The following is a 16702-nucleotide window of genomic DNA, read 5'->3' on the forward strand; positions in this document are numbered from 1 at the left end:
CTGTCAGTATGACAGAAGGCTACCTCGGAGCCAGAACCAGCCCCGGAACTAGGGTGGCCCCGAGGCTTCTGATGTTTGCAGTGTCTCTGCTGATCCATCTCTTCCCTCCTGGGAACTGCGATCGATAACCTGCACCGCCTCTTCCCAAATCCTGGCTGGACCCTGATTCCATCCATCATCTCGGCTTCTTTTTCTAATGAATATTTTCACCGCTGGAAAAGCCGCTACTGAAGCCTTGGCATAGGGAGGTTTCTCATCATATCTATCTTTTCCCCCCTCGCAAAGGTCCAGAAAGTACCTTAATCACCCACCTTCTCTGCCGATAATATTTCTTCCCTCACACAAGGGACAAAAGTCTGCCTCCACCTCCTTCCCCATTCTCGTTGGAAATGAAATATTAATCCTCTTTTCTTTCAATACCTCACACCTCACGCCATATTGCATCCCTTTGCCTAAAAGGAACCAAGTTTGGGAGCAAATAAGTCAAGGTCTGTGACTTTAAGACCGAAGACTTCCCTGCTTTCCATATAAGAACACTTTAACTCTATAAAGAATAATATCCAAGGGCAGAAGTTATAAGCCAAAGACTCACCCATAGGTGATCCCTAAGAAGCCCAGGAACCTGATGAGATTAAATGTAAGACTGTGTCCAAGTACACTTCTCTAGGGAATGTAAATGTAACGTACGACTATCTATCTGGAGGAGATGGAGGTGCAGGTCTGTACAGCAGGAACCTTCTAGTAGAGAGTGTAGCATATGGCCCTCGACTCTCCTTTGGGTCACAGATGGTAGGACAGCAAATGGAGACAGTACTGTGGAAGCCACTATCTTGTGCCTTTTGAGTTTGATCCAAATTTGCTAATGAGTCTCAGTTTCTTTGGACTAATTGGGTGCCACCAAAAGAGTCGACGTCACCAGACTGGGGCTTGCCAAGAACAATTGCTTAGCCAATAGACTCTATTGCCTAGGGTGCAGAGTGGAGAGGAGTCGCAGGATGTCTTGGTAGAAATGCTGATCTTTGTCCAAGAACATAGAACAAGGGAAAAGGGGAGGAAAGAAATTCCCAGAAGTCCTCGGGTCTTGGCTTCTTTGTGGCAAATGTTCGCAGCACTGTTTATTCAAATGTGTTATAACAAGCACCGGAAAACAGCATGCAACATTCTCCCCCCATCCTCGATCTGCAATCTCAGGATTAGGAGACCCATGGTCAGGATGTTGAAGGGAACTCATGTCTAAAAAAGGTCCAGAATGGGCATCTCCACATGGTCAAGTCTACCGGGGCAAAGGGCAAGTCCCCTGCTTGTTGGCCTCCTGCAACAGCTAGAGAAACCAGACACCTCCTACTTCAGGCCTGTGGTGCCAGCCCTGGATGGAGAGTCCTGTGAGGACAGCCCTGTCCTTGGCACTTACTCCTGCTCAGCCCCCTAGAGGTAATGAGGTGAACTGGTCTTTCCTCTTAGGGTGACCATGGAGAGAGAGGCCACAACCTAAACCAAGGCTCTTCTGGCCATGAACCAGTCAGAATCTTGATGAGGAAGAGCCTTCTCAGTCCTAGAGAGACCTCTGGGCTCAGAGTGCTCAGTGGGCATGGACATCTCCCTTTCTAAAGCAGGTGATGGGCCAGTTGCTAACTTAGGCCCCAAATGAGAACACTTTATCCATCACGTTTCAAATAAATTATAAATATAGACACAGAATCCAAACACAGTTCGAATAGAAGCTGCTCACAGATCCCCACAGGGGCTTGCTTGAAGAAAAATGAAGGTCACCCCTTTGTTCTTTGTATGTTTAGAGCTGTAGGCAAAACTGTTCCCCTCATCCTTAACCACGGGGACAACTTAGGATAGACAGTTTCAGATTTAGGAACATTCTCACCCCCATCAACTTTTTCCCTCCTTAAATTCTTTTCCTAAAATCTAAAACAGAAAACAAAAATTCCAAATTCTTTTAATGAAGGGCTCAGGAGCATCTAGAAGTGTGTAAATATCATACTCCCCCTGTCAAGTGGGGAATTATAACTCAAAGAAGAAATGGATGGCCCAAAGTTAAGGGCTCTAAGCCCTGGAAACCCAATTAATCCACATTTGATGTAGGTAGCATTGAGGAAGATGAGGAGGCTGGAGAGGGTTGGGCCCTGACTTGAGGACAGATTAGCATGGGACACATTCATCTTTGGGATACTAAGTGGGCCAGTTGGCACTAAATTGGGAAATGGCTGGATTCTTCCTTCTTCATCTCTTCCTGAGCAGCCTTACTGCCAGGGTAGACCAAGGGGTTTTGATCTGGATAGGAAGCAGATGGTATTTATCCGGTTAGTGCCCTCAGACCTTGGGGCCCAAGAAGGGATGGAAGGAGGTATCAGGAAGAGGAGACCACCAAAGACAAATATGGAACTGGGTCCCGAAGTGAAGAAGCACCAATATCATCGGGCTGCCCAGGGTTGGGGAAGGGGTAGAGTCTGGCTACTATATGGAAGCAAGGGAGGACTTTGAGAGATGAGGAGAGAGAACACCCCCTTGTAAAAATGAGAAAGGAAAGGTATGAAAGATCTAGAAAAGGTGCTGGTTTGAGAAAATGGGCAGACAGTAAGAGACAAGTGGGGCCATCTCTCCATGTCCTGGGACTCCTGGGCACTTCAGCCTCATGGATGGTCCTTTAGGCCCTCCCAATGCCCAGGAATGAAAGAAAGGCCTGGACAGATTAAAAAAAAAAAATCTTAAATGCCTCATCTCCAAAAGGTTAGGGAGGGAGCCAGGCTGTCGGGGGGGGGGGGGGCGGGGGAGTGAAGTGGAAATATTCCTAGCCTTCTCCTCTTGTTTCCTAAGTGTGAGACAAAACCAAGCCCACGAAGGAGAAGGAAGTTGGGGTTTCATGAGTAAGTGGAGTTTAGGGAGCTACTGAAAGTGTTCCAGCTGAGGGAGAGGGAGAACTGAAGGCCCGGAAAAAAATGTGTTCTGCCAGCAACTTTCCTGACTCTCTTCCCTGAAGCTGCAACACAATGACCACTCCGTCTGCTCCCGCTGAGCCCAGGCCTCACGTGGACCTTTAGAGGGCCCTTGGAGAGGGTAGTGGGGCTCCCTGTTTCACACATGGTGGGAGCTATGGACAAACAGAGGCCAGAGAGGAGATTAGGGGGCTCACTGGGCTCTAGGAGGACTAGAGATAAGATACAGAGACCGGATGACTGACAGGTGTCATCAAACCACCTGCACATGGGAATCGGGAATCCGGGCAAGGCTGCCGGCTGGCCTCCCCTCCCCCACTGCACGGAGACTAGACCAGTGATAGCAGGGCAGCTTTTAGAGACCAGCTTTAGGACTCTAGTTTCCTGCCCTCACCTGCGGCAAGCAGAGGCTCTTTCTCAGAGGCTTGAGAACACAAATTAAAGCGCAGTAAGATGCCTGAGTCCAGGCAGTGGACAAGAAGTACTGAGTTCTTGCCATTTGCAGCTCCAGCAGGGTGAGGGATCAGGAAGCCAGTGGAGGACTGCCCAGGTTACCAATAGCTGGTGACTACGCATCCAGCGTCTCAAATCTCAAAGCCCAGAATGATGGGGGAAGGGAGCTGGAGGAGAAGAAGGAAGGGCCTGTGGAGGCCGGAGAAGATGAAGAGGTGCTGTCCAGTTCGGGAGTAGTCAGCTGTTCACTGCTTCTCCACCGTTCCCTGTTCTGCTGCACTCTCCTGGCTGGGGCCCTGGCCCTGGTCCTGGCCCTGTCCATGCCACGGTGTCTCTTTGAACACAAACCAACAGTTTCCAGCCCACAGGAAGAAGTTGATAAAGCCGAAGAGCTACAAAAGAAATCGGGAGAGTTTGTGAGAATAGTCAAGGAGGAGCCGCATGAGAATCGGGAAGGGAACTAGGTATAGAGGCAGGGTTCGAGGCCACTGTCTAATAAGGGACTCTCTGGTGAAAGTGTCTAAACTCCGTCCAGAGTACTCGTCAGCACTGTAGCTTGGTCCCTAGCTGAATCCCGCCCCAGGAATGCTAAGTAAAGCAAGGAACACATGCCGGCCTGCTTGAGGTGAGGGAGGCTGGAGCTGTCCAAGGTACTGTCCAAGGTACTCCTCCAGGGAGAGAGACTCAGGGAGGGCTTTGTTCAAACATCTGTTGTTTGTTTTCTCTGTGTACCCAGGCTGTTCTAGAACCTGTAACCCTCCTGCCTCTGCCTGACAGGCTGTTGGTATTACAGGTGTGTGCCACCACATCAGCTCTATTCAAATATTTATTTTAAATGTTTTGAAAGCCTGACATAGTGAGGGGTGGTGGCTCACACCTTTAATCCCAGGACTCCGGAGGTAGAGGCAGGTGGATCTCTGTGAGTTCGAGGACAATCTGGTGTATATAAGATAGTTCAGGACATCCAGAACTACACTGAGATTTTTTCACAAATGGATTGAGTTAGCCATGGTGGTGCACACCTTTAGTCCTAGTATTTGTAAGGCAGAGACAGGCAGATCCCCATGAGTTAAAGACCAGTCTGTTCTATACAGTGAGTTCCAGGCCAGCCAGGGTTATAGTAAGACTCTGTCTCAAAATGATAATGATAATGATAATAATAATAATAATAATAATATCATCATCATCAATAAACAAGGCATGATGGTTTACACCTGCCTACTCCTAACATTTAGGAGATTAAGGAGGGAAGATTTTGAGTTTGAGACCAGTCTGAATCACACAACAGATAGTATCTCAAAACACAAATGAAAAGAAAAGCTGAGTGTAGCAGCATGAATCAGTAATCCCAGCACTTAGAGGCTGAGGCAAGGGAATCATGAATTCAAAGGCAGCTTGGGCTATCTATGTTCAAAGACAACTTGAGTTATATAGCAAGACCCTGTCTCAAAAATCAAAACAAAAATAGCAATAAGGAAAGATGGGTAAATACATATAAAACAGGTGAAACTGAAATGTTACATTTAGGTGGTGACTATGCGGGCCTTCCCTGTAAAATATTTTCAATTTTGCTAGATATGTGAAAATTTTAACAATTAAAAATTGGAAGACAGACTTGTGCATGGTTTCAGAAGGCTTCCTGATACACTAGCCATTAAACCTTTCAATTGTTGGCCTTGGGGAGGTCTGAAGCATTTTTCTGAGTGGGAATGGGGTGGCTATGAAGACAAGAGGTCATTTGAGAAGCTTAATGCTGCAGGTGGGTATTTATCAGCTTATATAGATAGATTTCAACATTGTAACAACTACAATGGTTAAAACTTGGACTGCCTGCCAGCTGAACCCACTGCTGCCACCCAAACCCATTCCAGTAGGGAAGGCTACGTGACAAGGGGTGGTTTCTCTCTCACGCTGGTCCACTCACAGCTCTGAGGCCAGTCACAGCCCTAAGCTCCCTCTCATGAGACACATGGCCAAAGAGGCAAGAAAGGGTAGCCTCCAGGGCAGCTAAAAGTGGGGAGGGGAGATGGCAAAGGAGTGACTCAGATTCTTCTCATCCAAAAGTATCTTCTCAGGTCAATATCAGAAGCAGGGTTACTAGTCTAGATGCAGAGCTTATGGGCTCTGGGGACACCTTCTCTAGTCTTCTCAGAACCAGCTAGCTGGGACAGCTGGGCTAGTATGCCTCTCCCAGGTCTCACCACAGAAATGTTAGCTAGCCCCATCGAGGGTGTGGCCCCGGCACTGCACACTGCATCCTCTCCATGACACACGGACATGGCTGCAGTCAGGCTGGATGGCCGTGTGGCCCCTTTGACGTCGGTCAAGCCCTTGCCCCAGGCAGCTGCAGCAACCAGCCAGAAGAAGGTGAAGGAGACGGTCACACAGAAATCCTAGGAGGAGCAGAATGAAGAAGACATATTCAGAATGGCCCCCATGATCAGCAGTCACTTTTCTTTTCTCTTGTCACACCAGAATCCTGGGGTCCCAAGACAGCTGAGGACTCTGTTCAGTGCCGTACCCCTGCCCTTAGAACTAAGGTCAGGCAATGACCTGCCAAGGTATCTACTGGTAACCTTCCCTCCTTGCAACCCAAGTGACTTAAACTCCCTACTCTTTCCTCCCAGCTTCCCTTTGACCACCACTGTTCAAACTATAAGTAACGAAGAAGGCAGATTCGGAAGACAATTGAGGTCTCCAAAGCCTCCTTCCCATCTTGAATGTCTGAAATACAGAGGAAGTAAAGGAAATAATACTAATAATAGCTCTCTTTGAGAATAACTATATACCATATGCTGTACATATACACACATTTTATCCTCCTAAGACACTTGACACAAGTACTCATTACTTCATCTTTATTTTACAGCCAAGGAAATGAAGGGGTCGAGAGGCCGAGTAATTTGTCTAATGTCACACAGCTACTACAAGCGAGTGCTAGGATTTGAACCCAGTTAGGTTAACTCTAGATTCTGCTTTATAAAGATACTGCTTTGCCTCCTCTGACTGCAAACAAACCAAGAGAGGTTGGTAGGGGCAGAGGTTCCATTCCACGCACAGGTATCAAGGACTCAGAAGCCATCGCTTTTGACGTGCCTCCCCCATCTCTGACTTCAGCCTTCTAACAAATGGCTCTTCCATTTCTTGGTCCCACCCCTCTGGGCTGTGCTCACTCACCACCAGTGGGAAGCGTTTGTTCTCTGTGTAGAGGTTGTGGAAACGCAGGTAGAGGACTAGAGCAGCCATTGTATAGAAGAAGGAAAAGATGCCAAGGGTCACAAAGAACTCAGCGGGGGCAGAGAAGTCTCCCATGAGGTGCATGGTTTTGGAGGTGGAGTCGTCATCACAGAGGGGCATGTCATACTGGACCCGGTGCAACCTGCAGGTGGCAAGGAAGCCATGCTGAGTCAGGGTCGGCCTCTCTTGCCCTGCCCAAGAAGGGCCCCTGTGTTGGTTCTCACCCCGGGAAAGGAGTCATATAGGTAAGAACTTCTGAGGAAATCTTGTAGTCAAGACAGGGGCTGCCTCAAGATTTTACTCTTTTTTTCCTGGTAGTCCTGGGGGTTGAACATGGGTCTTATGCATGCTAGGCAAGTGCTTTACCACTGAGCTACAGCTCTAGTCCAAGATTCCATCCAAGCCCTATGTCCCCCATCAGCAGCCACTCCATATCCACCCATCTGGCCAGAAATGGTCACCCTGAACTTCTAAGTATCCCTAGGGACCTTTAAGTCATAACATATACAGTCCAACTATATACAGTCCAACTATTTCTGATAGCCAAACCACTAGACAAAACAGATCCATCCTGTGTTAGAAACACACAGGCCCGTATTAAGCGGTGGCCAAATTAGGGTTTGAATTACCCATTCACAGACTTGATTTAGTCCTCCCTCATTTGGCCACATTGAACAAAATAAAGTGGGAAATACAGCTCATTGTGTACAAGAGATACTTAATCTAAGCTGGGGGCCGAAATGGTTTCAGACATTCTGAAAACATGAGCTCTGTCTTCATTCTCTTCTAAACACTCATCCCCTCCTTAGGTTCCCAAATACTCAGGGGTTAGTATCTACTTCCTGATCAAGATGTACCTCCTTGTATTTGGGTGACATCACGTGAGCATTATTATTTATTATTTAATATCTATTATTTAATATCTAAACTCTAACCAGCTTCCTTCCTTCAAGCACAGAGGAAACAGCCGAGGGTTAGAGAGAGTTGTCACTGGACAGAATCCTACTACCCCCCACCGTCCACCCCCACCACAACAGCTGGAGTTTCTCCATTTGAGCTGTGGTGACCTGCTATTGCCTGAGTTTGGACTGGACCATCATAACCATGATATATATGCCCGTGTTTCACTCTGGTCAGAGTGTCTGAAATGGCTAGAAGACAGAATGATCCAGGTCTTGCTCTATTTTGATCTAGAGCAGCACACAGTAAATGGTCTTTAGGTTGTGTGTCCTGTGAGCAGAAATAAATGAATGACGAGAGGCTGGTAGGAGCAGGGGAGGAAGAAAGCCCTGCTAACCTACAGTGGGAACCAGTTTCGACTCACCTGAAGGGGTAGCCGAACAAAACAATGATGGAGCTCACGTCCTTGGCTTCGTTGTTGCAGCGAACCATGGCTCCCGTCTCCCCGCTGTAAGAGCCGCAGGACCCGAAGGCGAAAATAGCAAAGAGCTAAGAGAAAGTGAAGCCCCTCTGTGAGTCGGAAGGTCTCACCCGTCCAAGGTAAAGAACCACCCTTGGACTCCAGAGGATGCAGGTGCTTCGTGGGCAGGGAGTAAGAGTTCCTTTTATCAAGTTCCTCCTGGTAGGGACCCTCAGCTTCCATTCTTCTTTCAACTCCAAATATTGTATTCTCTGAACAAAGCAGTGGACCAAGTGACCGAATGAAGAAGACCAACTCTGAGTGTGGTCGCAAGGGAGGGGAAGAGAGAGGAAACAGTTTCCAGACCTCTGTACCGGGCGTGGCACTGGGGACCACACACAGCTTCTTTAAGATAATGACTAACACAAAACCTCTGTAATTCTGGCTTTGGAAATGTCTGTTTCTCCCTCCCCCCCCCCCTGGAGCTGAGGACCGAACCCAGGGCCTTGCTCTTGCCAGGCAAGCATTCTACCACTGAGCTAAATCCCCAACTCTGGAAATGTCTGTTTCAAAGCTAGACACAGCGCCCCCCCCCCCCCCCAACAAGAGGTCAGACATAGATCAGGCATGCCTGGAACGTTTTTCATTTAATTTCATTTTCATTCTCTCTCGCCCAGTCATGGACTCTTGCCCTTACTTTATTTCTAACTTCCACTAGTCTCTTCCCTCACTGAAGACATGGGGGAGGGGAGGCTTCTACCGAGCCATTTCGTGGTACTGTCAGCCTGACCTTTCTTCCCCGAAAGCGTATACCCTTTCAGCAACAGCTCCCGCTGGATGAATGTTGACAGGCCTGGCCCAGAGGAAAGTATTGTCCACTTTCCTTATCAGCCCTACTATTTCCCACTGCTGTTCCTCTTTGTAATCTGCTGATGCTGCCATTTCCCAGTGGCAAGAAGCAGGGGTGTCTCAGACCACTTGCACTGTTCCCTTTCCACCTTTCGTCATGGTTGACTACAGCTTCTGTCTTGAGTAAAGGGAAGTGTCCCCATCCTATGAGTCTCCCATTTCGTTCTGGAGGAACACACATTGATTAGAACAGAAAGGAAGAAACTGAAGGCTCTTGTTCTCCCATACTGTCTGTTCAGCCCGTTTCCTGTGCACCCACCCTTGGCATGATACTAATTGTTATTAAATGATGAATATATTGTTAGTTGTTTGCTTCTCTCTGCTTCTCTGTCACCCACTCAGTGTTTTGGACATTAAACAAGGAGAAGGCAGAAATCTATACTCTGGGCCTACATCTAATCAAGAATAGAGTTGTGCGTTATTTTTCTAATGCTGGTCGAAGTGAAAAGACATCTAGATTAGGAGTCAGGAAACCCAGTTTGGCCTTGTAACTCATTTGCTGGGTGGCTTGGCTCTCCGACTCCCAGTTTCTACATTTCTAAAAGGAAGGACTTGGGGTTTATTTAAAGGCTGCTTCCAGCTCTGGAATTCTTCCACCATCTGAGGTTAATGCTATCAGCAGAGCATGCTCTTGGCCGGGTTTACCAACAGCTGTGCTCTGCTCCTGGGTGGTATCCAGTACTACCGCCATGCCTTGCATGGCCTGGCCTGGCAGAGCTCAATGCTGGAGCCATGGACTGCTCTCTAAAGGTCATGTGTGCCCCTGTTTCCAGTAGAGTTGTTCCAAAGGAGTGGAAGTTGTCTATACAGGCATCGATACCCAGGAAAGAAGACAGTGTAGCCTGCCTGCAGTGCCTGCATAGCTTGCATATCTGAACTGAGCTCTGAAAGCTGCAGCACAGTTAGCTCATCTTCCTGACAGAGCCAGGGACAGAGAAAAGTCACTAGACGCCTTTGTATCATCACCCTTAACATACTCAAAGCTGGCCTCCCAAGCAAAACAATGGACCTTCTCTAGCTCTTCCTCCGAGCGATTTTCTTCTCTTCATTCACTCTGTGACTCTTACACTCCTCACAGAAGTCCTTATTCCTCTTGGTTTCTAGTGCCTAGAACAGGACACAATCAGGGTGTCACATTTGAGGAAGGGCAGCACAGTTGGGTGTATTTTTATTATTATTATTCATTAACTGTTAGTCAGTGAGTATAGGGAAACATGTCCAGATTCCTGGCTTGGGGCAGTGAATACCAAGTATGGAACCTTTTCTTCCCTGGGCACTGATGAACATCTGCCAAAATATGGCATTTCTCAAGTATGTCCGTGTACCAGTCAATTTAGCACAGAGAGAGAGACAGAGACAGACAGACACAGACAGACAGACGGGGTGGGGTGGGGTGGGGTGGGGTGGGCTGTCCTCATGGAGCTCATGCCTTAGAGCTATACTACTCAACAGGTAGTGTCGAGCCAACTGTGGCTATTCAAATTACTTCAAATAAAATGGAACAAAAGCTAAGATTCAGTAGCTCAGGCATACCAGCCACATAGCAAGTACTCAGTAGTCACATTCGGCAAACCACCACTCTACCGACCAGCATGGATTACAGAACTTTCCCATCATCAATGAAAATTCTCAGTCTAAATGATGAGGTTCAGGTCTGAAAATTATGAGCCTTGCTCTGATTCTTCAAAAAGCAAAATAACTCATAGTCACTTTGTTATTAATTGTTTATTCTTTTCTACTTTGATTCTCTGAAAGCTAGGAATATCTAAACATTATCTACAGTAGATTTTTTTTTTTACTTATCAGAGTTATGTTTGTTTATTTATTCATTTTGTGGTGCCCAGTGTTGAATAAAGGGCCTTAAGTATGCTAGACAAGCACTCTACTATAAACTCATATCTCCAAACACAGAACACTACAATCTGTGGTGCCAGAGAGCAGAGTTAGTGGATGACAGGAAAATTTGATAGGTTCTCACGGCAGTGGGACCAAAAAGACCTCAGACACTATTAGACTAGCAGTCTCCTTTCACTTCCGGACGCAGAAGCCCTCCTTCCTCTGACTCAGTGGTGTTCTCAAGTCATATCTAGCTCATGTGAGGGCTGGGTTTCACATTCACAGCTCCTGATCCCTGTTCTGAGCTCCTCCTCCTTCACTCATAGGAAACTAGGCATCTCCCGTGTGCCCTGATGCCAGAGATCTGGGGACGAGTCAGACCCTGCACCGCAGAGGTCCTACGGCTCTTCTGTGCAGTGCGTGTTACAAGGAGGAAGGCAGGCACTCTGCTCTGGGCTGCAAGAGCAGAGGTACCAGTCCAGCCCCTTCACAGCTTCAAACCCTCTACTTTTCTGTACCAGATTGTTTCCTGCCATAACCATGTAGGGAACTAAGCCCCAGGAACAAGAGAAAAAGAACTTGAAACCAATCTTCACACACACACACACACACACACACACACACACACACACACACACACACACACGGCTGTGAGATAACACACTGATCACAAAGAACAAAGATGCAGTACCGAGAGCAGGGGGATTTCTGGAGCTCTGATGCTGCTGCAAATGGTGATGGTTGAACTTTGCCCTCCACCTCCCCCTGTCCCCCCTGCCCCCACCTTTGCCCTCCACCTCCCCCTGCCCCCCACCTTTGCCCTCCACCTCCCCTTGCCCCCCCCACCTTTGCATCTCTTTGAAAAGATAGAGTAACTTTCTCAGTTTAAGGTTAGGGCTCCACTCTGATGCTGACTGGTTTTAATGGTTAGAGAACACTAACCCCCAGGGACCACAAGGCACAAGAACATGGGTTCCTTCCCCCCAGTCATGCTTCACAACCATCTCTCTGTGCTATGGATTCTGGCAGTGTCCATTCAAAATCTCCAATAGAAAAAAAAAAAAAGTGCACCAAACAAATTCCACCAATGAAATAGTTTCTTCGTATTATAGATACCAAAGCCCATCCCCTCCACTCCCAAATCATCAGCTCTCATCAGGAAGTGATATTTGGATAAAGTTAATCTGATCTATTCTTTGTAAGGAAATGGAATCCTGTATGAGTGAGTCACCTGGTTTCTCCTGTACCTTGCATTCAAACTGAAGGGTTGGCAATGGTGTTCGAGGAATCTCACCAAAGGATGACTCTAATGGGGCAGTCTGCATAAGGGAGAGAATTAGGGAAGATAGGAGGGAAAGGAACACACATTTATGGAACCTGCTCACCATGATCTTCAAGAATGTTCCATGCACTGGGCGGTAGGGGCTCACGCCTTTAATCCCAGCTCTTGGGAGGCAGAGGCAGGCGGATCTCTGTGAGTTCGAGGCCAGCCTGGCCTACAAAGCGAGTTCCAAGAAAGTCAAAAAGCTACACAGAGAAACTCTGTCTTGAAAATTTAAAAAAAAAAATGTTTCATGCATTGTAGACATTACCTCCCATAGTCCTCCCATTAAACCTAGATGATATGGTTTAGCCTCAGATGAAGAAAATGGGGCCATAAAGATTTCATCACTTACCCAGGCTTTGGGGGATAGAAAACAAAAGAGTCCAGATTTAAGTCAAAGTCCATCCAATCCTAGTCTTTTCCTCCCCTTTCCCTTCTTTCCTTTTAAAGCTAGTTTTGGGGGCCAGGGAGATGGCTCAAAGGCACTTGCCATGTAACCCTGGTGACCTGGAGTTCCATCCCCCAAATCTATGTAAAAATGAAAAGGAAAAGCAAACCTCTCTCTCTCTCTCTCTCTCTCTCTCTCTCTCTCTCTCTCTCTCTCTCTCTCTCTCCCTCTCTCTCTCTCTCTCTCTCTCTCTCTCTCTCTCTCACACACACACACACACACACACACACTAATGACAATATGGAAAGTTAAAAAACAACAACAACAACAAAAACCTTCAGAGTTGTTGACTGCACTTGGGAGGCAGAGGCAGAGGCAGACAGATATCTGTGAGTTGGAGGACAGCCTAGTCCTGTGAGTTCCAGGACAACCAGGGATATGTAGAAAGATTCTGTCTCAAAAAGACAAAAGAAAAGATAGATAGATGGATGGATGGGTGGATAGATGGATGGATGGATGGATGGATGGATGGATGGATGGATGGATGGAGAGAATTGACTGGGTAGCTTGATATGAACCTGATAAGATTCTTGAATTGGAACTGAGGTGAGATTAGTTTCTGAGTCTTTTTGTTTATTTAGTTTGGTTTGGTTTGGTAGATCTGCCTGTCTCTGCCTCCTAACTGCTTGGACTAAAGGTGTGAGCCAGCTTGATTTCCAAATCTTAAAGACACTCAAAGTCCTGACTCAAAAAAGAATCACATCACTTTTTTTCTCACAAGGATTCATTAAAACTTTTGCTTTTGGGTAATAATAAAAAGTTTTTAATTATCATTATAATAACTACAAGATCTTTGTTTTCTATTTCTTCCTCAGTAAGAAGTATTTCTCACACTGGTTCCTATGTACTTTTCTGTTCATCTGCAAAGACTCAAACAAGCCAAACTCACACCCCAGGTTTCAGGCTACCTGGGAGAACACTGAGAGCAAATCACAGCTCCTTATGATGCTACCCTGTGAACGAAGGCCAGTTCCAAGTTATCCCCAGAGACCTGATTCACCAGCATGAGAGGAAGAAGGTCCCTGTTTTGTACAATCCCCTTTATAAAGCTGAAGATCATAAAGTCAGAGAGGTCTTAATTCTTAGGGCAGCAGTACTCAACCTGTGAGTCGTGACCCCCTTGGAGGTCGCATATCAGATATCCTGCATATCAGATAATATCGCAAAATTACAGTCACAAAATAATTTTATGTTTGGGAGATCACCATGATATTCGGAATGGTATCAAGGGTTGCAGCATCAGGAAGGTTGAGAACCTAAGACTTAGGGTTAGAAGAAGGTTGGACCATTGTGCTAGGAATCGCTGTGTGCAGAAATGTTGTAGGAAGAGGTGGTTAGAAAGATGGCAAGATTAAAGAAGGAAGCTTTCAGAATCTTTCTGAGGAAAACAAATGCATGGCCTTTCCTCATTGATCCTTCCATCCCTTGACAGTCTGTCTCAACTTTCTATTAGATCCACTTGGCCAGTTTAGATAGCGCTCATGTCCGTCCGATTCTCTGGGTTGCTCACAATGCCTCCTTACTTCTCACTGCCAGCTCCTTTGAAGCCTTACTTGTCCTACTCAGTCCCCTCTGGTGCTCAAGTCAAAACAAGAAAGGACAAGAGGTGAAAGAGTTCAGTCAACATTGGTCCCACTCTTGAGGCAGCAGAAAAAGTGGAAAGTCCCAGAGTTTATTTACACTTAGGACTCCCAGGCTGGTCTACAGTCAGTCAGGTCTCAGATACCCAGAGACAATCCCAAATGCACTATTGTCCCTGAATTCCAAATGTAATGATTCCCATCCAAACCACACTTATTTAGGATTGGGTGACATCATGCTAATCCCTATCTCTGATGAATTCAAAGCTCTTTAGAACTCACTTCTCCCAGTTTCAACGGTAAGTTGTTTCCTTAGCTGAGGGCACATTAATAACTCCATATAAGCCAGGCAGTGGTGGTGAATGCTTTTAAACCCAGCACTCGGGAGGCAGAGGCAGGCGAATCAATCTCTCTCTCTCTCTCTCTCTCTCTCTCTCTCTCTCTCTCTCTCTCTCTCTCTCTGTGTGTGTGTGTGTGTGTGTGTGTCTACAGAGGGAGTTCTGGTACAGCCAAGGCTACACAGAGAAACCTTGTCTAGAAACACCAAGGTGGTGGTGGTGGTGGTGGTGGTGGTGGTGGTGGTGGTGGTGGTGAATAACTTCATATAGCATTTGATACATGGATTGTCTAACAATATCCTTTCTTCAAGAATGCACAAAATATCCCCCAAGTCTTTATGATTTGAAAAACTGACTGCACCTGTCCAGGTTTCTAATTTATGACAATCTTGGGCACTGGGTCTAAGAACAGAGAGCTTGTCAATGTTTTAAAGGTACCAGTGGAACAAGACAACATTTCTACCAGACCAAAGCAGGGGAAACCGAGGACCTGGACGGACGAATGTTTCAAGGTCACACAGGATAAATTTAATGTCCGAGCTGTAGTCTAGCATGCTGACAGGTTTGATCCAAGTTCGACTAATGTTGGAAACCGAAGTCCAGAGAAGTGGCTTGTCCAAGGTCACAGAGCTGAGAAAGGTGGATCTAGGCCTGCAACCTACCATCTCACCTTCCCAGCTCAATGCTGTGTTATTCTAGCTGCCACGTTTTAGTCACGCTGCGATCTCCTTCTGCCTTAATTGTTTTATTTAATCGTATGATGGGAAACTGTTCATTCATTCATCCACTTCTTTACTCAGTTGCAGGTACCCAAATTACTCCAGTGACCTCAGCTGGGAGTCTGTCCCCTGAGTCCACCTCCAGGATCATCTAGGTCCTAGAGGGTTCTGGGCAGAATGGTGTCTGTAACCCTCTTCCTTCTCTCCAGTGCCCTCCGTGGCTTTGCTCTGACCGCAAAGCGGACCTTACCCCCCTTGTCCTCCCCACCCCGCCCGCCACTGAAGAGTGGTATGTGCAGGATCAGAGTTCTGGAAAGGTTACACCCGGGTCCTCTCGCCCGAGTGAAATGTGAGCGGCCTGGGCAAAGGCGCCCTGCACATAGAAGGTCTGAATCCAGGACTCCGCAGGCCTGGCTCCTCTCCCTCCTTCCACCGACTGCTGGAGAAGCAACCCTGGTTCTCCCCTCCCCCGCCCACCTGTCGCCACCCTTCCACCCTTCCGCAGTAGCTGGGCCCGCTGCATCTCCCCAGCCTCCTCCGGGGCCACATTGCTTCGGGTCGGCGTCACGATCCAGGCTCCCGAAATAGCCCGGGGCTGGGGCCGACTCACCCACTGGAGAACTTTGATGAAGCCCAGTGGCTCCTCCAGGCGCCGCCAGCGCAGCCCCACGAGCAATCGGTCCACCTGCCGAGACAGAGCCAGCAGACGGTCAATGAGGCGGGGGAGAGGGGTGTGGGTCCCCCTCTACTCACACTGGGGTGCAGGGAAGGCGGAATCGGACTCAGGCAGGACATCTAGGTGGACAGCGGCTGGTCAGAGTCCGCTGGGCGCTCGGGGCGTACCTGCGGGCGCGGAGACTTGTCCGACGTGCGGCCGGGGCTCTCCGTCGAGGACATGCTGGTGCAGCGGGGAGCAGTGTGGGGCTTCGGCTCCCTGGCCGGGAGACTGCGGGGCGCGCGGGGGCGCTGGGGACGGCGGGCTCGCGGCCGTGGGCAGGCCGGGCTCCAGGCTGGCTGGCGGGCTGGGTCGTGGGGGGCGCTGCTGCTCGCGCTCTCCGAGGCTGTGTCCGCCGCACTGCCCCGCCGGCTGCAGAAAGCCCCCGAGGCCGATTCAAACTTCTGTCAAACTCTGGGGCTGAGTCCGCAGCCGAGTCACGTGGCGTGCGATCGCGAACCCTGCTCCCGCCCCCTGCGCTCCCCTTTTTTTCCGCGCGTAGGGCGCCTTAAAGGGACCTGTGGAGCCTGCTAGCCGTCGGGCTGCCAGAAGGCTCCCGGGCTTTGTTAGAAGCCTCCAGGGAGGTTCCCCACGGAAACATCGCAGCCACTCCAACACCAGGGCCAAGGTCAGGAACCCACCCGGGAGGCGCGGACTCCTAGTGCAGCTTTCCCGGTTTTCCTGAGTTCTGTCGGAGGGGTCTTCTCCTTTTCCATAGCGTAATAACTAGATCTTCCTAAGGCATCCTTAGTGCTGCTGTAACGGCGCTCCACCAGCCAGAACAGACAGGGGAAAGAACTGGACTATAGACTTTCACTTCGCAGTAGACACAGTTTTA

The 16702-nt window shown here is 48.3% G+C and overlaps 1 protein-coding gene across 1 annotated transcript; it reads right to left on the reverse strand.

Annotated features, from left to right (window-relative positions):
- Nucleotides 1–1114: 1114 nt before the first annotated feature.
- Sypl2 (synaptophysin like 2) lies at nt 1115–16288 on the reverse strand. The gene is made up of 6 exons (XM_036190245.1): nt 15993–16288; nt 15760–15834; nt 7960–8084; nt 6576–6777; nt 5600–5791; nt 1115–3790 (listed from the first exon to the last, which is right to left on the reverse strand). The coding sequence occupies exons 1-6, from the start codon at nt 16044–16046 to the stop codon at nt 3644–3646; spliced, it is 795 nt and encodes a 264-aa protein (XP_036046138.1). The 5' UTR covers nt 16047–16288; the 3' UTR covers nt 1115–3643.
- Nucleotides 16289–16702: the final 414 nt, after the last annotated feature.

Source organism: Onychomys torridus, chromosome 6 (assembly GCF_903995425.1).
Source record: "Onychomys torridus chromosome 6, mOncTor1.1, whole genome shotgun sequence".
NCBI lineage: Eukaryota > Metazoa > Chordata > Mammalia > Rodentia > Cricetidae > Onychomys > Onychomys torridus.